This window comes from Sprattus sprattus (assembly GCF_963457725.1).
Source record: "Sprattus sprattus genome assembly, chromosome: 20".
In the NCBI taxonomy this organism is placed as follows: domain Eukaryota; kingdom Metazoa; phylum Chordata; class Actinopteri; order Clupeiformes; family Clupeidae; genus Sprattus; species Sprattus sprattus.
In genome coordinates this window covers 19,234,677-19,260,227 of record NC_137918.1, presented here as the reverse complement: position 1 = coordinate 19,260,227, position 25,551 = coordinate 19,234,677, and the positions used below count along the sequence as shown (strand labels likewise).

The window sequence follows — 25,551 nt, the reverse complement described above, 5'->3', positions numbered from 1 at the left end:
GCGGTTATAACGTGTTCCTTCCTCTTACAGGGGGTTCATGAATGTTAAGGACGGCAGCACATAAAATGTCAGCAAAAGGAACTAGTTGATTAATATATGTGTACACAACATTGCTTTGGAACGAATTAATATCTTCACTATCCAGTGCCCTGGTGGCTACCAGGGAACAGCCGGAAGACGTGAAAATGTACGTTTGTGTGTGTATGTGTATGTGTGTGTGTGTGTGTGAGAGAGTGTTTGATTAATAATATTATTACGAGGATATGACGAGGCAGAAAAGTCATTTTCTTCCACGTGATTGCTGCAGAGACTCAAAGGTTCCTCTTGGTTGCTCTGTACATATGGGGCGACCATATTAATTCTGCCCAACAGGGGGCGCCAAGCTGCAGCCAGTGGAATAAATCTGCCCCAGCGAGGGCTGTGAGGAGAGTCCTGGCAGCCCCTGTGTGTGCTTCCTCAGGAGGACTGTGCTCTCACTCTTCCTCCTCCTCCTCCTCCCTCAACTCCGCAATGTCGTCCATTTGGCCCCCACGGCGCACCTCATTCATGGGGGCCGAGTCTTCTCCTTCGATGACCACCTCTCCTTCAGAGTCTTTCTTTTTCTTCTAACAGGAAAGATGGCAGCAAAAAAAAAAGAGGTGAGTGTTTATGTTCAACCACATACAGAGTAGAGGCACATAGCTGATTTTTCATTGTCTATACCTACTGTTACAGGAAGTTCCATGTTGAACAGTCAAACTACATTTGAATAGGTTTTCTAAAATAACGATTATTAAAATCAGCTGATTTTTTACCTTTTCGTTATAGTCATATCACAGTGGTATCAACACTCACCTGTTTTCGATAGACGTAACAGGCGGCAATGGCCACCATAGTCGACTCCCCAAGGAACCCAGCCAGGAGAGAACCCACGCCCAGAGTTGCCCCGTGCACACTGTCTCACACACACACACACACACACACACACAAACACAAAAACAAGCCACCCATGCACACACACACGCACACGCACACACATACAAACACACACACACAGGAAGAGATAGAGAGTTCCATAAGTCCATTAAGTCACCAATAAAGACAAAGCAGATGAAGACTGAACACTGTAATTATATATAATTCATATAATATATATAATTAAATATACATGATACATTCAAAAACAAATCATATGTTTCGTTATGTATTAGATTAGATTAGATATGTATTAGTTGTGTTGAGATTTAGCAAGCTCCAATTTCTACTCCAATTTGCTGTGTGAGGTAAAAATTTAAATATGACTACAGAGTGTGAAGGACAATACTATCTAGCTGGTTTGTATTCTTCCCGCAAGAATGCATTTTGAGATGGATGCATCTCATAAAGTAGAGGTCTAAAAGGCTAGTGAAGTATGTACTCATTCCAGGTAGGGAAGCATAAGGCTGGAGAAGTATGCACTTACCCCATGTAAGGCAGCACTATGAGGCTGGTGAAGTATGCACTTACCCCATGTAAGGCAGCACTATGAGGCTGGTGAAGTATGCACTTACCCCATGTAAGGCAGCACTATGAGGCTGGTGAAGTATGCACTTACCCCATGTAAGGCAGCACTATGAGGCTGGTGATGAGGACGATGATGCGCAGTACAGAGCTGGGCGCCAGGACAAATGTCTTCTTCAGGGTCATGAGCCAGCCGGTCAGGTGGGCACGGATGGTCACTGTCGAGAGAGCGAGAGAGAGAGAGAGAGAGAGAGAGAGAGAGAGAGAGAGAAAGAGACGGAGGGGGGGGATCAGGTCACTGCTCACTGGCAGCTTATTCACTCCAATAACAGTCATGAGTCGTGTAGCAGACAGATTTTCAGTTCCTCGCCGATGGCTTCACTAAGACACCGTAGGGGAACACACTTTTTTTTCCTCACCACACATTTCTTAGTTTATGAGAGAGAAGCTTGTGTTTTCTGTAAAGTCAGCGCACAGACAGTGGAACTGTTGGAATCTCGTCCTTTAGTGGAACCCTGTTCAATCTCACAATGCCTCTGTCTCTGCCTGTCCCTCTTTCTCTTCCTTTATCTATCTCTGCACATGAGAGCCTCTTTAGACACTGGGAAGTCTCATGTGAAGCCTCAGCACACACACACTGACGTTTGTCTTTCCCTATGGGAGGACTCTCTCCACTGCAGCCGTGCTCTGCCTCTGACCCCGACCTCATGTAACCCTGAACCCTGAATAAGCCTTTTGGTTGTTTTGTCTCTGCGTGGCAGAAGCAGTGGAGAGGAGAGCACTACAAGTCCCAGGGTGCAACAGACACGGCACAGCGAGATGGCAAAATGACTGATGTTCTACAGGAGAGCATGTAAAAGCATCTGTGTGTTAACCTACATGTGTGTTTGGGACACTATCTATGTGTCTGTGTAGGTGTGTGTGATTAAATAATGCCTGTGTAGGTGTGTGTCAGTGAAGACCAGGGACGTGCACAGGAATTTTGAATGGCAGTTGCTCTGCCCTGGAAAAAAGGGGCAACACATTATTTTTTTGTCACAGCCGCTGCCAGGCCCCCGTCATCTGATTGCAAATTTTGCCAATATCATTTTAAACTCTCAATAACCGCAGCTGCCACGCCCCCGTCATCTGATTGCAAATTTTGCCAATATCATTTGAATCTCTCACTAACCGTTGCTGCCATGCCCCCGTCCCCTGATTGCAAATATATATTTCCTCCGGAGGGGCAACTTCAGTCGAGGAGGGCAAAAGGGCAGTTGCCCGAGCAACCTTAGCCCACTCCTGTGCACGTCCCTGGTGAAGACTGTCTGTGTAGGTGTGTGTTAGTGAAGACTGTCTGTGCAGGTGTGTGTTGCTGAGGACTGTCTGTGTAGGTGTGTGTTAGTGAAGACTGTCTGTTTGGTGTGTGTTAGTTAAAAATGTCTGTGTAGGTGTGTGTTGGTGAGGACTGTCTGTGTAGGTGTGTGTCTGTGTAGGTGAGTTGGTGAGGACTGTACCTGGCAATGGAAAGAAGGAGAAGATTCGCAACGGAGCCACACACAGCTCTGCAAAAGCATGATCCACGCCAATGATGTCCACCAGAATCTTCTCAGAGAGGTGTGGGGTCCAGAACACCAAAAAGCAAAGCTGGCCAAACAAAAAGCAGGGTTTACCCAAACCCACAAATACAGTTCACACAATCACAGAGTAAACACAAACACAAAGTAAACACAAACACAGAGTTAGGAGGGAGTTACAAGTCGTCAAACACAAGTAAAGTGGTACGTTTTGGCTGCAGTCAGTGCCCAAACATGGGCCGTGGCTGCCCAGCAGTACCACGAGTATGCTGGGTCACATTAAAGTCTGCCCACATCATGAAGAAAGCAAGTAGACAGACACCACCCAGTCACCCTGTAAAACCCTCCTTTCGTCTCTCAGTCATAACACTTCCTCTGGCCACACCCTAGGGTGTCTCACTGTGGGATCCCCGCTTTTACTTTAAACACACACACGCACACACTCATATATACACATACATATATACAAATACACACACTCACACAGCACATAGATAGAGCGAGAGGGGGAGATGATAAAAGAGACAGAAAAGGCAATAGTTATAATGTCCACAGACTGTGTGTAAATTAGGGGTGGGTATTGCCAAAGAAGTCACGATTCGTATCACGATACACATGCCACGATGCGATTCTATCACGATGCATCGCGATACTTGAATTATTGCGATGCATTGCAAATTTTCACTGAACACTGAAAGCCATTACCAGTGGCTGACTGGCTGTGTATGATCTGGATAGTGTGTTCAATTGATAACACAAAGCAACTCAATTCATACATAGCTGTATTTATTGAAACGACTTTTGGAGGTTACTTTACACAAATATTATTATTACTGGATACACTGCATGTTTTGTTTATGAATGACTTTTCGCAGTATCGCGCGGCCGGAAATGCTTGATGTTCGCCAACCATTCATGCAATTTTAATTATTCATTTTTTTATTTTTTATTTTTTATTAATAATCGATACTTGGCGTCAACAATCGATGCAGTAGATTGTGAAAATTAGAATCGCGATGCATCGTCATGACGATTATTTGGCACACCCCTAGTGTAAATAGAGATATTTCTTGAGATGCTGACAGAAAACACTCTACTGTAGTTATGTGTTCCACTGCTATGACAACCAAACTCAAAAACCACCAGCACCACCCACTACACTGTCGCTACAGACAATGGAAGGCTACTCAAACTGGGATGTCACCTTTGCTACAGAAAACATATAAAAACACCTAAATGTACAATAAACTGTGGAAACTAGGTCAAACGACATTTCTTTTTTAATAAGATGCTTTAAGAGAACCACACTAGGATTTAATGCCACCATAAGGGCAACAAAAAAAAAAACACGGCTAGGGTGTGAAAACCATTGTGACGTACAGTAGGTCTATTCTCTGAACATGGGTGACACAGACAGACCACATCAGAATCAGAATTGTTTTTACTGCCAAGTAAGTTAACGCCTACCAGGAATTTGTTTTGGCATATTGGTGCTGCCATTAAACATAAAACATAATAAGCCACCGTGCTCTAGGACAGCTGATGGGTAGAATACAGAGTGAGCTCGATTACCACTGAAGCAAACTGCACCAATGAATCATTTAGATCCACTGCAAGCGTGCTTAATGCACCAGGCCAAGGAGGTCCTGGGCACCCCACCCATGCCACCCTCAGCCAGTCATGTCTGAATCCGTCTGTCCTTTGCCCCCACAGACACCATGGCTCCATCCGTGGAGCTAATGGGGGATTCATTATGCTCAGTACTAATGCACGCTAACTGGCAGAGAAGCAGAATGGGCTGACACTGGCATCAACATTAAAAGCATGATGGTGCCAAAACAACGATGGGCACCCAGATACCGCTGCCATAAAAAACATGCAGTGTCAGTGGCAAACGTCGCTGATGGAAACGAAAATACGAAAACAGCCCTGGCCAGTAAAGTGTAGGGATTGACAGTGAATGAGGATGGTCATACCGTGATTGACAGGGCCAGGCAAACAAATGTGAATTTCTTGATTTCAGACTTGGTGACGTTGGTCCCATGGTTCATTAGCTTGTTGCTAGGGTTGTTCTAGGGAAAAAGGAACAGAATATTTTTTTTTTTAGGAAATCTCTGAAAGCAGTCTGGAAAAGCATGTTTAAAAAAACAAAAAAAACACTGGTAAGAGCATTCACAATAGGCTCACAACCCCTTTAAGGATTTCCACAATGTACTGGATGTCAAAACTGCTGTCGGGAACCCCCAATGTCTGTCAGTGTATCTTCTGACTGTGGCGATGAGATGACTCACCAGCAGTAAAGCACACACCGCATTTTCTCAATTACAGCTCCTGAGACTCCCTATGCTGCTTTGTCTCTGCTCAGCTAAGCTAGTGTTTACCCATAAACACAGTCATGTGCTGCACAGCAGCCTCCAAACACCCGCATGGACAGTGCCAACTTAAAAAAAACAGGCTCAGGTTTTTTTTTATGTATTTAGAGCCTACATTTAAAAAAGCTTGTAGTATAGTGTGTCTGCCTAAAGGGGATCGACTTGAGCCAGTCTCTTTATTCGATGCACATTTTATGCGGAATGGAACAACAACAACAACACAACAAATAGCTGTACAGTGTTAGCAGTAGTAACTGGATTAAGCCATGCTGGTATACCTTGTCAAAAGCAGGGTACACAGCCCGCAGCTCTGTCAGCCATCCATATGGCATGTGGCCAACTGGGTATGTCGCCGTCAAAACAGCCACTGCCTGAAAAGCAAACACACACCAAGGAGTCAGTAGGAGCCTAAGAGCACACGCTGATCTTAGAGGGGTCAGACGGGGTGATGTTGATGTGGTGAAGGGAGATGAGGAATGTTGAATGAATCGTGAAGCACATTGTGTTTCTGAGGATGCTGGAAGATGGGGTAACATGCCTGTGCTTGATCATGGGTACACTCCAAAAAGTCTTTGAGTTGCTGAATCAATTAAATGTACTTTTATTCAATTGAATTAACATTCATGTGTTTGGTTTTAAAATGTAGTCCACTTTAGTAAGTCTAACTTAAAATGAAAACTTCTTAAAGCAAAAGAAGCCAGCTAAGTTAATTCAACACAACACTTTTAAGTGAATGGCACAATCACCTCTAAAATCTAGTCCACTTTAGTAAGTCTAACTTAAAATGAAAACTTCTTAAAGCAAAAGAAGCCAGCTAAGTTAATTCAACACAACACTTTTAAGTGAATGGCACAATCACCTCTAAAATCTAGTCCACTTTAGTAAGTCTAACTTTAAATGAAAACTTGTTAAAGCAAAAGATGCCAGCTAAGTTAATTCAACATAACACTGTTGAGTGAATGGCATAATCACCTCCATACAAGAATGTACTAGATGGGTTTCTGTAGGTCTTACATTGCACATGCTCAAAAGCTGACTCCATTTTGAGTGTGATGCTGTGCTCAAATGAATGTTCTCGAGGTCAAGGTCTTACCCAGCTGGTATATTTTATTCTGTGATGTTGAAACATTAGTGCATGTTTTAAGAATGATATTGCTGGCCCTACTGTATTTGTCTTGCGAAAATCAAGCATATATGAGCACATGTGAGCTAGCTAACGAGCTAGCCAATTAACAAAATGCCACCTGACAGACATACAGTAAAATAGCTATTTAATTCTAGAATTGTAGTTTTGAGGATCTCAGCAAATGCAACATTACAAAGCCATATAATATATTTCAATATTTGATGAATAAATGTAGATGATTTGCCTGATTTGTGCGTCATTGTACAACAATAAACTGACTAAAGTCAGCCTTGTTTATTTGAATTTACTTTTTTTGTTTAAATTGTTGACATCGCAGGTTTAGTAAGTCCAACATAAATTCACTAGCTTTATAAAAATGAAAGCCATTTAGGTACTGCTTATTCAAGTCAGTTAAGTTGGAACTACAAGGAGTTGTTCAGTTGGTGTTGGTTAATCCAGTTGAGTTAGAATTACATAAGTGAGTTAGTTCAGTGTAATGAAGGTCTGCTTTGTTAGATGAACACTGCTTGATCAATAAAGGCTAACTTGACCAAATAATATTGAAATTACTTAATACAGTCTTGTTGGTTTCACATAAGTTAGTTATTTCCCTCTGTAAAAATAGTATAAAATGAGTTTGAACACAACTCAGTTATGTAGAAATCATTGACAGTAATGATTGAAGAAGAAGAAGAAGATGAAGTCATTTGAACAACTTTTGTTTTGAGTGTAAGGCCGCCTATGTTTGATCATGGGTAAATAAGAAATGTATAACTACCATTTCAAATTCATTGTATTTCCTAATGCAATTACAGGTTACTTAAAATTAGTTTTTGGTACCCTGGAAACAACATGGTCATCTGCTGTTGTCAAAGGCTATATAACAAGATAAGTAACTGTGAATTGTGGTTTAAGAAAAAATCAGTACAGGGTATCATTGTAGAAATAAGTGGTTGTTACTGAGTCATTTAAAAACATAGGGAAAACAAATAAGGGAAGCATAAATCTTTCAGATTTCACCGTCTTTCTATAGTGTATGTATACCTTAGAAATTATTTTAAATGATTTGAATTCAAATTTTTGTAAATTACCCATTAATAACCATTTACTTCCACAATCATTCCCTATCCTTACTCTTTACTCTAACTAAACTTACTCTTTACCTGCTTACGCTGTACCTTACCAGCACACTCTATAATTAGAAGCCTGTAATTTAAAGTGATACCTCCCTTTTTCATGCCACTGTCAAGGAAAATGAACCATGTTTACAAATCCAATTTGAATTTTCCATGGCAGAAGGAAACTGAATGAAACCTCTGTAAATGTGTGAAGAGGTTTTTTCTTTCCAAAGGAGCCGAGGAACATCCCTCCAGAGGACACAGAAACGTCTATGTTTACATATTTGAGAGGGCACTGTGGACAGACAGCATCTGGGGTGAAGGTAAACAGAGCAGTCAGGGCAGGCAGCCAACTGCTCTGATAACTGAACCGTGACGGCACATCTAACTACATTGGCCCTCAAACTGATGAAATGCATTGCAGGGCAGGATAATGGAAGCCTGGGAATTAACTTGTACATTTTTTTTTTTGCAGATTGCAGCCTACAGCAGATTTGCATCTGGCCTTAAGCTGCAGTGAGGGTGGTGAGGGTGTATGATTATGACAAAGGACTTCAATATTAATAATTAATACTGAGATATTGTACTTTAAAATATTTGTTTCACATACTGGAATAACAATATCATATCTATTCTGTAAACACAAATTTATATACAATATTTTATATACGAAGCTGAAAATGTGAGCTTATTTTACTGCAGTTTTACATACAAATTAGTTAACATACGAGCATAGCTTTTTTATATCGTGTGGAATTTCAGTTGATTCAACATTCATAGTGTTTTGCAATTGTCACCGTTACGGTACTGTTTGTATGGGGAAGTTTGTATGTCTGATTGTATGTATGACTGATGAAATGCATTGCAGGGCAGGATAATGGAAGCCTGGGAATTAACTTGTACATTTTTTTTTTTGCAGATTGCAGCCTACAGCAGATTTGCATCTGGCCTTAAGCTGCAGTGAGGGTGGTGAGGGTGTATGATTATGACAAAGGACTTCAATATTAATAATTAATACTGAGATATTGTACTTTAAAATATTTGTTTCACATACTGGAATAACAATATCATATCTATTCTGTAAACACAAATTTATATACAATATTTTATATACGAAGCTGAAAATGTGAGCTTATTTTACTGCAGTTTTACATACAAATTAGTTAACATACGAGCATAGCTTTTTTATATCGTGTGGAATTTCAGTTGATTCAACATTCATAGTGTTTTGCAATTGTCACCGTTACGGTACTGTTTGTATGGGGAAGTTTGTATGTCATCACTTCAGGGCTTCCGGTAAATGCCTCTCGGTTGCAACACTAATTGGGTTTCAACACTAATTTGTTGTGGCTAATTTGCTGCATTTGTCAGGACGTACAGATTGGTTTTGACACAGCAAAAGCCCTGAAATAGAATGCTTTAGTTCTGACATTGTGATTGTGAAGTATAATACTGGAATAATATTATACTATTACTACTACTACTCACCAGTACTACAACTTCTACCACTGTTACTGATGCTGCTACTACTAACAATAGGTTTGAGGTTAGTGTGACTGTGTATGTGGGTGTGTGTTAGCACAAAAGCGACACAGAAGAGAGAGAGAGAGTATATGTGTGTGTGTGTTTGTGTGTGTGAGACACAGACAGAAAGAGAGAGACGATGTGTGTGTGTGTGTGTGTGTGAAGGAAAGCCAGGATGTGTCTGTGTGTGTGTGTGTGTGTGTGTGTGTGTGTGTGTGTGTGTGTGTGTGTGTGTGTGTGTGTGTGTGTGTGCGCAAGTGAAAGCTGACCTCTGTGGCGGCCGCGCCTCCTTTGAGGTCGCGAGACACAAACAGATTGACGATGGGCCTGCTGATGCGCTGTGTGGCCAGGATGAGGGCCAGCGGCCACCAGAAGCCCAGCATCTTTTTAAAGGTGGCATCGCCCTGGGAGACAAGACAGTGAGTCAGCATGGGGGAAGAGAGGGAGAGAGAAAAACAGAGAGAGAGGGGGGGAGAGATAGAGAGAGAGGGGGAGAGAGAGACAGAGAGAGAGGGAGAGAGAAAAACAGAGAGAGAGGGAGAGAGAAAAACGGAGAGAGAGGGGGGAGAGAGAGAGAGAGGGAGAGAGAAAAAGAGGGGCATTAAAAAAACAAAAATACAATGAGAAAGGCAAAAGAAAGAAAGGATTTAAAGATAGAGATAAGCGATAGAGATAACTAGTTTAAAGTATAGGGGTCGGCAATGAAGAATATATGACAGGATTACAGGAGTGTTTTTCTTGAGCAATGTAAACATTGGAAAACATTCCCAGCATTCATTATACACACATGCCTTTCTCTTATTCAACAACATAGCACAGAGATCCCATCTTAAAGAACTGCGCCTTCATCATTATTAGATGTGGCACTATTGCAGCCACCTATCCTACAGGGACCTGGCCTCAAGCCACTGTCTCCTCAAGGTGACCTACCCCTACTTCTGGTCCACTGGAGTCGGGGATGGTGTCGTGGATGTTTCTGTAGTAACCCAGGCCCACAATGGTGAAGCGGACCAGCGCTCCCATGTACAAGGACAGGATAGGGATCAACAATGGCTCCACGCACTCCAGTTGACTATGAAGCAAGATGGACACAAACACAATCTGTAGGGGAGGGGGTGGGGGGGGGTCAGAGAGCAAGAAAGAGAGAGAAAGAGTTTATATTGTAGAGTGAAAACTTAAGTATATGTGTAAAAAAGAGGGCTAGAGACAAGCAGAGCGGGAGAGGTAAACACACCAGGCCACATTCAGAGTGAGAGGGGATGAGATGACCCAAATCGAGACAGTATTTACAGGCTTAGTGCTTCCCCTGTTTTACCCAGATCAGTATTTACAGGATTAGTGCTTCCCCTATGTTTTACTTATGCAAAAGCTCATGAATTCAAACTGATGATAAAGTCAGCCTCACTATCACGGCTGACTTTATCACTGTTTTATTTCACAGACTTATTAAAGGTGCATTATGCAACAATTATGCTTCAGGATTAGGGTTAGGATAAGCGGTTTAACCTTAAAATAACAGCTTAAAAAAAATTGGGGTGCTACAATGACATTTAATATGGAGAATCGCGTCGGTGCCATTGGCATAGCAGGGTCGATAGGCATATAACTGCGTTCTGTAGTTTCGCCTGCCGCAGCCCGCCGACCTGACTTGTTTACCTTCTGCCGATCTAGTAAGTAGCTTATTTGCCGTCTTGCTTAGTCTTGTGTTGCACTTGCTTGATGTTTGACTGTGTAAGGACAGTCGTTGAGTAACTAGTTTGTCCTAATGTCAAAGTCAGCACATTTCAAGAGATTTCGTTAGTTTTAGCTGCTAGCATACCTTTAGCGAATAGCTATTGATCCTTATTGCACCTTTAAAAAGCTGTGTTTATGGTGAGGGCCCAATCTGTAACCCACGGCGTAACAGCCTTCACGTAGTCGTGGCTACGGCGCAGGTGTGTTTCTCACCTGAGCGATGACGTCAGAGATAGAGGCACAGCCGACCAGTAAGCTGTGCTTGTGCTTCAGTAGTATACCTGCATGAGTCCAGGCCTGAAACAACAACCAGTCGAAACACCACATTTAAATCAAAGCACTATGAAGCAAGGTGGCGTGCAGTTCAAATGTTAATCATCATGAAGACTGAACTCAAACAGAAAGCCGTAAGACAACAGCAGTTACATTAATACAGAGTTATATTAAAATGCAAGAGACTGTCAACAAACAAATAATCTAAGGGAATGTATCATAAGGCCAAGAAACACACAGACCATTGCATCCAGTAGTGGGAAGGCAGCCAGGTAGAGGAAAGCCTTCCTGGTTTTATTACCCACGGAGTCCTCCACATGATGTAGTTTGTTGATGATGATATATCCCAGGTCAGTGTAGGCTAATAGGAAGAGGTCAACAAAAGGTTATGAGGTCAACTGACTGACACATAAAAAAATAACAATATGCAGTTTATGCTCAGTTAGGTTCACACCAACAAACCAGACAGACCACAGCGGTGAGTTCCCTTGGCACAGGATGCCCAGTGTAGGCCCCCACCTTTCAATGACATACAGTACCAGTCAAAAGTTTGGACACACCTTTCCAAGCGTTTTCTTTACTTTTATTATTTTCTACATTGTAGATTAATACTGAAGACATTTAAACTACAAAAGAACACATATGGAATAATGTACTAAACAAAAAAAGGGGTTATCTACCATGTAGAAAATAACAAAAGTAAAGAAATAAAAATGAGAAGGTGTGTCCAAACTTTTGACTGGTACTGTACATTCTGTGTTCATCATTCACATAGAACATTCTTAATTATTCCAACATGGTATCACCCATCTGCTTCAGTATTTATATCACCTTTTACTGCCAGGACTGAGTCACTGAGTCATGACTGCATCCCCAAGTGATCAAATTAAGGCGACGTAGGCTCTGAGTCTCACTTTCAGCCAAGACACATATTTTGAGCCTGGTCGTTTATAAAATGTTGAAAGATTACGTGTCTTATTCTTAGCTGCCCAAGAAAATAACCTCCCAGTGAACTGTAATTACATAGGTACGGGTGATAGTAATGTGCGCATAAATTGCAAGGTACTGGGTGGGCAGAGTGATTAAGAACATAAGCCTAGGGGGGCACTGTGGCGCAAGCAGTAGCCCCGACCACATTTGGGCTTAACGCTCATGGAGGACACAGGTTTGGATCTGTCCTGATGTCATTTCTCCTGTCCACTCCCCACCTCTTCTCCCTCTAATTTCCTGCCCCCCTCTTAACTGCACTATCAATTAAAGGCATAAAAAAGCCCAAAAATAAATCTGAAAAAAAAAAAGATTATAAGCCTAGTGACAGGGCAACCACACAGGGGGCATAAAGACGCCTCTGTATGGGTTTTTGCCATTTTGGTAAAGAAGACGCCATTTATTTCTGAGTGCCCCCGAACTATTTAGAATGAAAAAGCGGGTAATTCAGGCTCACGAGTTGTCATAGAGAACGAGCTCTTAAAACAAACACAATGGGTTTCTGACAGCGCACAGAACACTCAGTTCTTTCCGTGGAGCCATTACTTAAAATACAGCACGGAGCACATCTGGTCTGATTCCTGGGGCTGACCTGATTAAAAGTAATTCAACTAAGAGGGCACCCTTCCCTTCCAATCATAACAGTCTTCCCCACCCTGCCACAGAGGGGCTGCTGTTTGGAGAAGCAGAAACCTAAAACCCACGCCTCGTGTGCCTTCACGTCCAAAACAATGTGCATGGTGGATGGCACTCTGGCAACAGCCTAGGGAGCTGATTACAACAACACCCAGACAAAGTGCTTGAGACAATGTCAGACTTACCTATGAGCGTGTGGAATATGATGGCTATGGTCCCGGCTGCGGCCATACACAGGAGCGCCTTGGTGCGATCGCGCTTGCTGTTGACGAACACCAACCCCACGTTCTTGAAGTCGCTCATGGGCCCCGTGAAGAACTTCATTAGGGAGTAGGCCAGTCCGTAGCTGGCCAGCATCTCCACCGCATCTTCCTTGACTGCTGCGATGCCCCTGTTAAGAGCCTGAAAAGATATGTTTGCTTAGGGTACAAGGCCGTGGTAGTTTACACCACAATGTCCCAAGGGTTGATGGAAACAGGCAACCTTTACAGAGGAGCTAGACAATTTTTGACCTCCGGGTTGGGAAAAAATATTACTTCAGGGCAAACACAGGGTGATGGTAATGAAACAATGAAACACACTTGGATAGAAATGCTAACAACTGAGTACAGGTTGACATAAAATGAGCTCCCAAACAACTGTCGTCTGTGATGAAATAGGTCTGGGTATGGTGAGTATTAAGAATCTTTCTTAGAGGCAAAGAAGATTTAGAATAGAATTAGCTTAATAAGCACCCTCCAACGTGACAGCAAAGATTGTTTGTTGTTTTGGTAATCCCCTTCTTTGTACGTGCATCTAAACAAAACTCCATCATCCCTGGGAGAATCCCACTGTCCATGTGACAATGGCGTTTTTGTTGTTTCATGACCTACCTGCTGTGTTTCACTTGACAATGCATGTCTTTCATCTCATCTCATCTCATCTCTCGCTTCACAGGCCCCTAATCTCATGCTAGTGTTGGCTTGTCTAGCAGTGCTCTCAAATGATCAGTCCCTCCCTCACTTAGGCATGCAAACTGAACGATACTGCTCTTTCTTGCTACCAAATGTATGTACAGACCCTAACCCTAACCCTAGGGATGCATACCTAAACCCACGTTCAGGTTCAGGTCCGAATTAGAATCCAGAGGTTTAGGTTCAGGTCCGGACCTAATAAGTCCGGACCCGAACCCATGGCATATTTGAATATATGAACTTTTTAAAGTATACTATTAATATAAATACATACAAAACATTTGGCTTCAAACTACAGCTTTTTTTTTTACACTTCAAACTATGAACCTTATATTAACTGTAAACAACAGTTTATAGTCTACATAAATAAATATAAATAAGTACAACCAAACGGCCCTCATGCCCATTTCCCCTCAGGGCAACACACTGAACTAGTTCACAGTTGTTTGTTTACCTTTCGGTATTTTCTCTGTTAAAAGGTTTATGGCTAGCTCTGTTTGTTCTTGTTCTTTGAAATGCTGCCTGCTCTTCATTGTCATAAGACTGTTGCTATGAAAACACCAATGAGCGACACAGGACAAAGTTTATAGTGGGAGCTAGGGCAGTTGTAAATGTGCCCCACAAAATCTGCCTGGCAAAAAAATACAAAATAATTCATACAGATCATACTTACACCACTAACGTTACTGCTAGTTAGCTATCGCTAGTTTTCTACTGTTTTGGAAGCAGCCAAGTGTTTCATGTTTCAGCCTGAAATAATTCCTGTTTATAAGACAACATTTTACATAAGTTTTCAAGATTTAGCTGCATGATTTGTTGCTGTTATTTATTTAAATCGGCTCAGGCACCGAAATCTGCGTGACATTTCGTAACGGTACAGGAATGTCTTTTTCCACCACGAATTTCGCAATCTATGGAAGGTTTAAGATGGTCTAGAACGAAAACGATAAAGTATGTGAGTGCTAGATTTTTTACAAGTCCAGTACTGAATCACTGGGGTTTCGGTTTTTCTGGACCTGAACCTAAACGTTTTTACAAGTCCAGAACCGGTCCGGCGTACCGGTACGCATCCCTACCTAACCCTAACCCTCCACAAGGCTCTCTGCTCTCCAGCGCAGTACACAGAAGGCGTCTGGCTCACAGTCGATGCCATTTGCGTGTAGAGGTACACAACATTTTGTAGAAGATGGTAAATGACTTCCAAGGACAATGACAATTTTTGGGGAACTGCCATAAGGGAAGTCCTTGCAAGCTCAGCAAGAAATAAGGACTCCTTTCCATGACACGGAAGGAACAGGCTTTGGAAAGAGATACATAAAGCATGAAAAGTCCCCACTGACGCACTGCTGCTGGAAAGAGGTTATGACAGATGGAAAAAGCCAAATGCACCCCTGCTTAAACAGGCACATGCTGATATTTGGCCCTTTTGACCTTGGCTCTACATGTGCACCTCATTGTCAACTGACTTCTCCTTCATCCTGGTATGAACAGTGCCTCTATTTCTATTTCTGCTAGTCTGCATGTTTTGCTTGCAAGAGTTAAAAATGTTCATGCTTGCAATTACTGTCATATTTTTGGATGGGCCACGAGCCAAGGTTCTCTGTGTGCTTTATTGTATACAGTCATAGCATAGCATACAGCTGTACAGTTGCTGCATTAAATATATCAGGGAATGCTATCCATGGGTGATTTTACTCCATGTATTCTCCTGATCATTTCCAAATCTGATTTTAAGCTGAGAGATATGTATTGAGTACCTGAGTTGGTAGTGTGGGAAAAAACATTTATTTCATCAGCTGACCGCGAATCTCAGACACCATGTCAAGGCTGCAGAGCTGCCACCTCACTGCTCACACACAACACCAGAAATCCCAAAGACGGAGCATGCATAATATGAGTATTCATATCCCAACACTCCACGTTCAATTGTGTCACTCAGCTCCTGTTTCCACTGAATGACATGCACACACGTGCGCATACACACAAGGACCAGTCCTCAATCATAAAAGGGAGCAGGTGGATCACATGCTCTCCCTACTGTTCGTGGTGGCTGCGGTTGCAGGCTGGTTAGAAGTTTAATGTTAATAACACTGGGAGGGTTGTAAAAACACAACAGACCAGTTCACGGACCACAAGTAGTTAGTACCACGAACAATTATAGATTGAAATAACGTCATAACGAGGAACGAAATATGAAAATAAGATAGCTTGGCGTACTTATTTTAGCACTCAGCAGCTTCGTAAGAACACTGTTCTAGACACCCAATGTAGCCGGACTGGGGAACAAGGCAGTTATCTCAACAGCCTTACAACAATGTGGGGAAAAGATATACTGTGGCAGCTGGAAGTAACTGTGAGCTCGCCCCCTTGAGAGTTTTCTGCTCTCTATCTGCCTCGTGGTATTAACTACATCACACGTGCTGGGCAGAATTCACTTATTCGTCAATTATTTATTGTCTTCCGCAACAGTGACTGACTGATATGCATAGAAATAACTGATATGGTACTACTGACTTCTTTCCAAATTCACTGAGGGAAAAAGACCTGTAAGCTATACATGCTCAAAATAAATGTCCGAACTTCAGTTTTACAGGCAAATTATCATTACCTACATTTTCACTGTTTTAAACGCTCAAGAAATTATTATGGTGAGTGAAGTCATGTGGCAATTTAAGACAAAGTGAGCTCATGACTGATTGGCAGGTTGTATTTCAAATAACTGGGGGTGTTGTGTTCATTTTTGGAACGCTAATGACAGGTTCCTTACTTAAGTATGACGAATAGTAATATCTGCGACCAAGTTATTCCATAGCGATGTCCTTTGTAAGAAGGTTGTACACATGCGATTTGATGCCTCTTATTATTAATTTGCTCGATTTTGGAGTTACCTTGGGTGGATGAATGACCATGATCTGAAAGACCATTAACCAGATAAAAAATAATCAACAGGGAGGTGTTAGCCTATCAAAGTGAGAACGCGTTATTAAACAAGAACAATCTGATGAGGCAGCCTAGGAAAATCTCACAACCGCCAAGAAACTGATTTTCAAAGAATGGACTGGAAATGTAGTGATCCCAGACAAGACAGCTACATCGCGAATCTTCCTTGTGCCGTCCCGCAAGCACCTCACAAAAATACGTATGGCACGTTGTCAGATATCCGTAAATTCATCGGTTTAGCTTTCATTGTGTCAGGGAAATAATGTGACCCTTGGTTTTATTTATTTCACGCCAAATAACAACAGAATACATGACAACTAGCATTTCGGCCCTAAATCATTGTCTGACAACGACAACAAGGCCAGTTCATGGCGAGGTTACTACATGCATGGCTACAAAAAAATCAGCCCATCCAAAACGGCACAATCACCTCGCTTAAATGTTTTGCCTCGCATTGTTCCCTCCCTGAATACAACTTGACACATGTGAGCAGATCCACTGTACGACCAGCTGTTGACGTCCACCCAGGTGATCACCTCATGTATGTTGTTTGTGATGCACTGGAGGGCCAAGCCGCTATTCTTCCCATTTGGGAGATCCTTTCTGCTACCAAAGTCACTCTCCACCGTGTAGTGTGGCGATGGAGGGAATTGGGGAATTACGTCAAGCATCATGGGAAGTAGTCTCTGTCACTAAATCTTCAGGGACATTTGACAAGATGCAATTGCTGCAGTTGGCTACACAAGCCAAATCAAATGCGTAGCCTATGCGATGTTGGGAGTGAACCTGCAATGGTCACCCGACCAAATATAAACTGTGCAGGAAATACATGATGTTCCTAAGGATGGTTCATAACAATGTCATAAACAAATAGCGTACCTGTTCGCCGAAGTCGATGGCAATGTTCGTGATTGCCAGTGGAACCAAAAACCGGATGAGAGGCCAGTAGTCTGTGAGAGCCGGAAATTTCATGGTTTCGCTGTGATGACAGCACTGCGAACATCTGCTGGTGGAAGCCGAGAGGATGAAAAACTGAGTCGCTGCGCGATGGTGCTATCGGTGTTTTCTAGCAGAAATCCAACGAGATCAGGTCCGTCCCTGCCCTCCTACACAACAACAGCATCAAAAACAATGATCTACTGCAGGGGAAAAGAGGAGGGTCACCAGAAATTTCTGCTGACGGCTTCTCCATTGTTCATCCATCGGCGGAGAGAAAAATAAATACATAAAATCGGGCTCTGAAGCCGCTGTGATGACGCGCAGGCGTTTCTCTCTCTCACGACAGATTAAGGGAGGATAATTCGCAGGCCGTGATCCGACAGCTTGCTGCTATTCTGCAGACGCTGGCCCCGTGGTTAACTCTTCTTAAATGATCAACCTTCTCTGGAGTCGGCACATGAAAGCCACTCCTCTTCTGGACGTCACTAGCTGCGTATAGAAAAAGATACCCAGGTCAACAGACCGCGGTACCTCTCACAAAACATGGCATTCGCAAAGCACGACAGGGGAATGCCACATTATTGTTCCATTCGTGGGACGAAATGCAGTTGAGTCATTGTGGTTCTGGACTACAGAAATGTAAACGACTGTGTGGTTTTCCAGGCCACCCTGGCATCATGGCCCTATACATCTGGAGCACCGCTCTGTTCCAAGTGGCCCACATGACCAAGAGCCGTATCATGTAATTCCTCAGGAATAGTTTCTAAGGCAAGGGGCAAGTGATTCACACGAACTTTTGAGCTCCTAAGCCTCATGAATCACTCCTTCCCTCTACAAAGAGCATATCATGTCTGTCCAGCAGCCAGGAAACCATTGCAATACTTAGGGATACAGTTGCAAACACACAATATTTAGAGTAATGATAAAAGACCATATGAATAGTAACAGCACTGGAACAATGCTTTTATTTTTTTTATTTATCTGCTGGCTAATTGTATTATTTATTATTATATGGAAAATACAGTACGAGCGTTCTGATTGGCTAATGCGTAGCCGCGTATTGCCCTCCTCACTTGTCAAAACGGATCCGTATTGCCCTCTGACGACATTTTCAAAATGAGCGAAAATCAAAACATCAACAACCATGGAGGAATTCAGAAGAATCGAAAATGTGTTATTGAAAGTGATGATGAAGACTAAAACTATAGTTTGAATCACTTGTTTTGTTACTTTACTGTAAATTAAAGCAATTTTAGCTGAGCCATGTTGTCTGTTTTCTATTTATCATTGTAACTTGAAGTTAGCAAGGAATTGGTTGCTACGCAACACCTGGACTTGAGAGCTGAACAAAATCTTGACTATCTTCAGAAGACTACCTACCCTGACAGAATTGGGATTAGGGTAGCCTTAGAAAAACAGAATATAACTTTTGTGTGATAGCAAAATAAACTTAGATCCTGAAACTTCATTCTGATTCATCAGCTTCCCCTTGTATAATCAGACGAACAATCTAATATTTTACATATACCTTTAAATATATTAAATAAACATATCCACCCGGCCGACCTCAAGCAGATGGGCCCCCCCTTATGTGCCGTGATAAAGGTTCTTTCCTGACTAACAGGGAGTTTTTCCTTGCCCCTCCTGCCATTGTGCTTGCACTAAGAGGGTCCAGGCTCTGTAAAGCGCCTTGAGACAATTGTATTGTTGTGGCACTATATAAATAAAATTGAATGGAATTGAATATAATTTAGTCATCAAAAGGGTAATGGTTTTATCTTAAAAGTCTCAACCCTGGCTGAATCCCTTGATCTATGTAGGAATGCATATCTTCTATCTTTATCTTCCAACCCTCCAAAAGGCGGTACAACATCGACCCTGCCAAAATAGAGTGGGGGCAATGGGTTCATGATCTGTAATGTGATTTCTGTGATACAAATGGACCAACCCCATGTATATGAGATAAATACTAGAGTAAGATCTTTACAATCAAAACCTTACATTAACACATGGGTGATTGCACAGACTAAAACACACACACACACACATCTTTTACAACAACTCCTGTTGACATTACACCATTCCCTGAGCCCATCAGGCTGAGGTTATAGACAGTGTGGGATAATGTTCAGCTAAAAGGTTTGTCGCAATCGGTGTTGGCATCCAGATTTGTTTTGACCTCAAGGCTTAAAGTTCATTGGCATTTCAACGCAGCTATACAATTTCCAATTAACAGTGACACAAAGGCGAAACCATAAGGTGAAGAATGGAACTGCAGGTGAGAATGACATGAGGGGGGAAATGGAAAGTTGTTGTTGTTGTTGGAACGCAAAAACACTGACAACAACAACAAATGTGGAAAATGAAAACACAGGTTTTCATCTAAGAGGTAAACAAATGTATTTATTCTTATGACTCATTCATTCATTCAAAGAAGTTCAGTTTCATGTCAGAAATATCTCTATCAATACAACCTACTCAATAAGAAATTTTAAACAGATTTAAAAAAAATAATTATAATAAAAGGATACAAATAATCTGTTTTGGAATAACAGAGGGGAGAAAACCTTAAAACTACAGCACAAAACATATGTTTAAACAATCACCGCCTGAATGCTAATAATCAATTTATACAACCACATAATTAAAAAAAACAAAAACAAAACATTACATCTTACATACACACACCTATCCTAAAAAGAGCATTTGCATTGGATAATTGAATTCCACACTCTTGATTGTCAGAGTAGGGGCAAATCTGCTGTAATAAATTAGACGTAGGTCCTCCCTGTCTGGCTAGGGGGTCCATGCATAGGTGTACTTCCTGAGGGCGGAAGCCACAGGGGCTTGCCTGAGGAGTTGGGCTTAGGTACTTTCTGCGTTCTGGGGACTGGAACATTGTAGTGCCTGTCGTCCTCCGTCAGCAGACAAAGGTGAGGCCAGTCCTCTTTATGGTCATCAGGGTAGTAGGTGACGAACTCTTCCGTGTCGGCCTTGTAGAGCCGGTAGACCTCAATGGTCTGCTGTAGGGAGTAGCCAAGGAGAAACATCTCCACCTGCAGTACAGACAAGGGAGGTTGACATTTTTCTTATGTCATCTACATGTATTTTGCTGAACTGTGTATCAGTATATGCTGTTAAATATAAAAAAATATTGTACAACTGTACAAATCATGCAAGTCAAAAACATGGGTAAAGGTAATTCACAGCTCAAAATGGAATGAAACGTATCATAAATAAATACATTAGCAGTAATGTTAATGACAGTTTATCCTCCGTCTACTGCCGTGCTAGCATTTCATTCTTCATTGTACTATTTATTATAAAGGATAATTCTTCCGTATGCCTAGGTCAAGAGCACCAGCTAGCTATCCTGCTTGTGCTAGATAGGGCACAGGGGTGCGCTGACCTGCTCTAGCCCTCCGCTGAAGCCCACATGCTGCAGGTGGTTGGTCAGAAGGCTCCTGGGGCAGCGGGAGGAGTCGCGTGCGAACAGCAGCCAACAGAACTCGGGCACGGCGTCCCCGCGCTCGCTGGCGCCGTGCAGCTCCACGGCTGTCCGCAGCATGAGGAACTTGAGGGCCTCCAGGAGCCCGTATTCCTCCTCCCTACCCTGGAACACCTCCTGGCACAGAGCCTCCCTCTCCTCCGGCCCGCGGGCCTCCACCGCCTCCTGCCACTGCAGAGAGAGGAGACATGGATGATTATTATAGTGATCTTTATTATTATAACTTCTAAAAGAGGCAAAGTACAATCTAAGTGCGCAGGCATAATCGGAGGCTACTTAGGTGCAGTTACGTGCGTATGTATAGTAGGCAGTATTTGCGAAATTCACTTCCATGCTGTGCATCAGTTATTTTATTCCATGAAAGAATGAGACTAAACTAGAGTAAAGATATGATAGAGAGACAGAGATAAAAGCAATGACCCGTTTCTTCAGGAGCTTTAGATAGTGGCCCAGTTGTTCCACAGCGCCGCCGGTGCCGCTCCAGTTTTCAAAGGGAAACTTCCACTGATCTACCAGATCCTTCTCAGATGGAATCTCTGTTGGCCACTGCATAGAACCACAAAATGAAACAGCGACCAGGTGAGTGACAGGTTATTCTGGGAATTACTTGATCAGTAAACTTAAAAGGTGGGATTCTGGAATTCACATGGACTTTTCTGACATGTCTGTCACAAAATCAGTCCCAGCAGAGTAAGCGTAGTGTGGGAATAAATTACTCCTGTGCAAACCATTGCCGCCAAGAATTTAATTCAAATGAGAGAATGATGTAATGTGGGTGCTGTGAATCTAATGAAAAAGAACTACAGCATCTCTATACAGCATCCCTTCTATTTAAAAACACATAGGCACATTTCCATTGGAAGTAATACACACCAGGCTGATATCATGGTTTTCTAACCAGGCTGGAAGTTGATTGGACTTAGTGAAGAGCTGAAAGAGGGTAGCCCTTAGTGCGCAGTAGTTATCCCCCCTCACCCTGCGCAGGCCGTCAAACTCCTGGGATATCTTCTCATAACCCTAACATTGAAAAGAGGAAGGCAAGGCGGTCAATCTCGTGGGATATCTTCTCATAACCCTAACATTCAAAAGAGGAAGGCAAGGTGTCAACACTAAAACATCTTCACAATCTTCACAGTCATTAGAGGTAGAGTCTGCAATTCTAATCCAATAAACTTTTGGTCAAATTCAGCAAAAAGTTCCTCTAACAATCTGTTCCGTGTGTGCGTTCAAAAAAAAAAATCAGGTGAGTTTTTCAATTCCAGCCGATGAACACGTTGCTTCAGGATGGTGTAATTTGATTGGCTGTTGAGCTCAAATATCAACCTTTTGGAAGAATTGCGAACTGTACCTTTAACTACAAAAATGTATACAGTGCCTCATGTGGGACACTGTTGCACTCAATTTCCACACTGCTGTACTGTGTTCCACCAGTTTAAGCACACGTTTAAATACACTTGTAAACATGTGTCAAATAAGACACTTGAATGCTGAGTCACTATACTGCACACATACACAGCACAGGCCTCATGGTCATGCAGCACGTGAAAGGTCAGTTTGAAAGTGTTCTTCAGTGGCAACACCCTTTGAGGATACTGACCTTTCTGATAAGGACACTTTTGCTGGTGTTTCCCCTCCACTCTCTTTGACTATAGGTCAAGAGGTCTACCGGCTCTTCCACACTGCACTGGTCCTCTGAAGCCACTGAGGACAAGGAAAAGAAATGACTTTTCACCACATCAAAGTGAGAATAATACTGTTCAGTCATTTAGACTGGTACTGTAAACGTAATGCATTTGTTAAAAAAAAGGTTCAGTGATTTTATTTCTTGTGTCTGTGCTCACCAGACACTGAACCCATAATTTCTACTGTTATATTATGCTGTTATTATCATTTGTGGAGCTGGAGTCATATGTGGAGGAAGTCTGAAAGGTGAGAGCGGGTGTGCCTGAGGAAAATGTCTTCTTAAACCAATGTGCTGCTTCACCCACATGCTGACTGACTCCCAGGACACGTGCTGTCTTTTGCATGTCGTTCCTTCTCAATTTCATCCTCTCCTCTATACAGGTCTTCTTCACTAGGAAAACAACATAAAAAAAAAGAATCTTAACATCAATATTCTTCACAATCTTTGCGCAGCACATTTGCTATTGTGCGTTTTGGGAATACCTGTGGTCCTCTTCTGGCATTATGGAGGTGGCAGGAACCTTGTGTTCTTCTGAGCCTTTCCGTACAGTGGCTTTGTCCTGAGATGTTGACAGCATAGCTGGGGTAGTCCTGTCCATGGTTCTCGCCAGTCTAGGCCGGTTTTCATTATTTGGTTCAGCAATCTGTTCACAGCTCCCTACCGCATTTCCCTCTTTCAGCTGTGAACAGTTCGCGTGGGAGTCATCCCCAAATCTTAGACAATGGTTAAAAACAAAGAGTTACTCAGTTACTCAGAGGAAAAAAATAAAGCAGTGTCACAGGTATTAATACACTTTCACATGCCGAATACACAAAAGTAGGGTAGCCTACTTGTTTAGTGATAACGACTTATAAAACATATACCGGTTACACTCTTGTATTTCAGCCCTTTTGGCTTGACAGTCAGGAGAGGAAGTAGAAGGCAGGCCTAATGTTAACTCTTGTAGGTGGTTATCTTGTTTGACAGAATCCCAATGACCATCTGGGTCCTCCTCCCCGGGATGAACCGGAGGCATAGTAGTCTTTACGGGCACGGGATGGACCTCATTTCTAGGGACGGCGCTGTAACTAGAGGAATTGAAACAATTCGTAATGCCAACTGGCCATCCACTACCCACCCAACATCAAAAGTATAGGCTAACTTTAGCTCACTGGATGTATGCTGATTTTAACATTGGCTTGATAACGTACATTTGTAACACTTAGAGAAACACGCTGTTTACTATTTTAGGAAATAGTCTGCTACTGTACGATGGCTACTGATACAGTATCCATTATTTGTAGCATAAACATAGATGCTAGGTAGCTATCTAGCTACCTTGTTAGATCAAGCTAACTAGAAATATAACTGGGTAGGGGGAATTGAAGGGTTCGTCTTACCAGCCCTAGTTCTTACCGCTTGTCGTATGCATTTTCGTTATTTACACTGAAATAGTCGTGAAAAATAATGAAAGCATGACAGCTAATCCACCTACAACTAATCCTTTCACGATTTCAAACACTTCCTGGTGCAGCGGATTGTGGGAAATGCTGTTTACATAAGTCATAGAGCGAGCGAAATGCCTTTGGAGGACTGCATATTGGTCAGACAACAGATTGGACAAGGTATCAGGGGTTATAGAACGTAAACCACTAAAAGATTGTTGAGGCACTTTAAGTGAGACAACAAATCTATTATTATTTACCTTTTTACTGATGTTCTTACTGAACTAATCCCAGACATTGCATTCCTCTTGTACCCCTCCACAGCCTCTTCCTGAGATACGCCATCACTTTTGGCGCTAACCCCAGGGTTCTTCGCTTTTTCTTTCAGGAAACCTTCTCTGTTCACGAGGTTATTTTCAGATTGGCCTTTGCAGCAGTTGCCCATTTTCTGCCACCTGTTTTCTTTTGGCTACCAGAGAGATTTCACTCCATTTTCAGCCCACCTATGGTGATTACATGACCTTTCTGCTCTGATTGTTTGAGGGTCTATCTGAATGTGTGTATACCATGTATAATCCTCAGGCTCCCTGGAACAAGGCTCCTAAAATAGAATCTGACTGGAATAACCCCCTGTGATATCTGACCCCATGCTCACAGTTGTGATCGGGCCATGGAGTAGCCAATATGATCCAGTAGGTGGCAGCAGCAGTCACCTCTTCAACCACAATTTATCACTTAAAAAGACTGTATACATACTATTCTATTCCAAACCATTTTTTATTTTATTTAAATTGTTGCATTTAGGCTTCTATTAAACCGTATTAATGTAACCATATATATAATATATATATATCATAAAACCATATGCAACCATTGAAATGACAAGATCTGCTATAGTAAATATAGTTTTATCTGCTATTGTAGTGCTGAGGAACCGGCATCACTTGTACTAGGCAATAGGCAGACAATCAGCATCTGCTGTGCTCAGGGAGGGTGTGGAGATCATCTTGTCCCCGGGCCTGTGCAAGACACACAGCGAACCTGCCTTTTAGAATATTCAGTACCAACCCCCTTACCTATTGATCATCATCCCAGTGCCCTGCCATAGTATTGATTTATTGATCAACTGTGGTATAACTAAACTCCTTGGCTTAGGGTTGAACAAAAGGTACAAATCTGTGATTACTGTGGTGTCTAGTGTAACTTTGTTGGCTGCAGGGAACTCTTGTTCTGTTTGCCACAAGCATTTTGAACCGCACACACCGAACCTGTGAAGAAACGTAACTTGTAGCTCTGCC

The 25,551-nt window shown here is 42.3% G+C and overlaps 2 protein-coding genes across 4 annotated transcripts; both read right to left on the bottom strand.

Moving 5' to 3' along the window:
* Positions 1-473: 473 nt before the first annotated feature.
* Positions 474-17,670, bottom strand: ankhb (ANKH inorganic pyrophosphate transport regulator b; the record flags this gene model as incomplete). The annotated part of the gene is made up of 12 exons (XM_080859220.1): positions 474-605; positions 835-934; positions 1,574-1,697; positions 2,976-3,105; positions 5,012-5,107; positions 5,686-5,778; positions 9,445-9,579; positions 10,106-10,276; positions 11,123-11,206; positions 11,425-11,543; positions 12,991-13,207; positions 17,578-17,670. 12 exons carry the CDS (start codon positions 17,668-17,670, stop codon positions 474-476), a joined length of 1,494 nt encoding a protein of 497 aa, XP_080715346.1.
* A 2,446-nt stretch (positions 17,671-20,116) lies between these two features.
* On the bottom strand, positions 20,117-24,787 carry otulinb (OTU deubiquitinase with linear linkage specificity b). 3 transcript variants are annotated; one of them, XM_080859640.1, is made up of 9 exons: positions 24,514-24,787; positions 23,693-23,896; positions 23,312-23,542; positions 23,134-23,219; positions 22,743-22,846; positions 22,019-22,162; positions 21,566-21,691; positions 21,047-21,316; positions 20,117-20,693 (listed from the first exon to the last, which is right to left on the bottom strand). In XM_080859640.1, the coding sequence occupies exons 1-9, from the start codon at positions 24,696-24,698 to the stop codon at positions 20,409-20,411; spliced, it is 1,635 nt and encodes a 544-aa protein (XP_080715766.1). In that variant the 5' UTR covers positions 24,699-24,787; the 3' UTR covers positions 20,117-20,408. The 3 variants fall into 3 exon arrangements, with proteins under 3 accessions (XP_080715766.1, XP_080715767.1, XP_080715768.1); XM_080859641.1 differs by lacking the exon at positions 24,514-24,787 and adding an exon at positions 24,225-24,321; XM_080859642.1 differs by lacking the exon at positions 24,514-24,787 and adding an exon at positions 24,209-24,313.
* Positions 24,788-25,551: the final 764 nt, after the last annotated feature.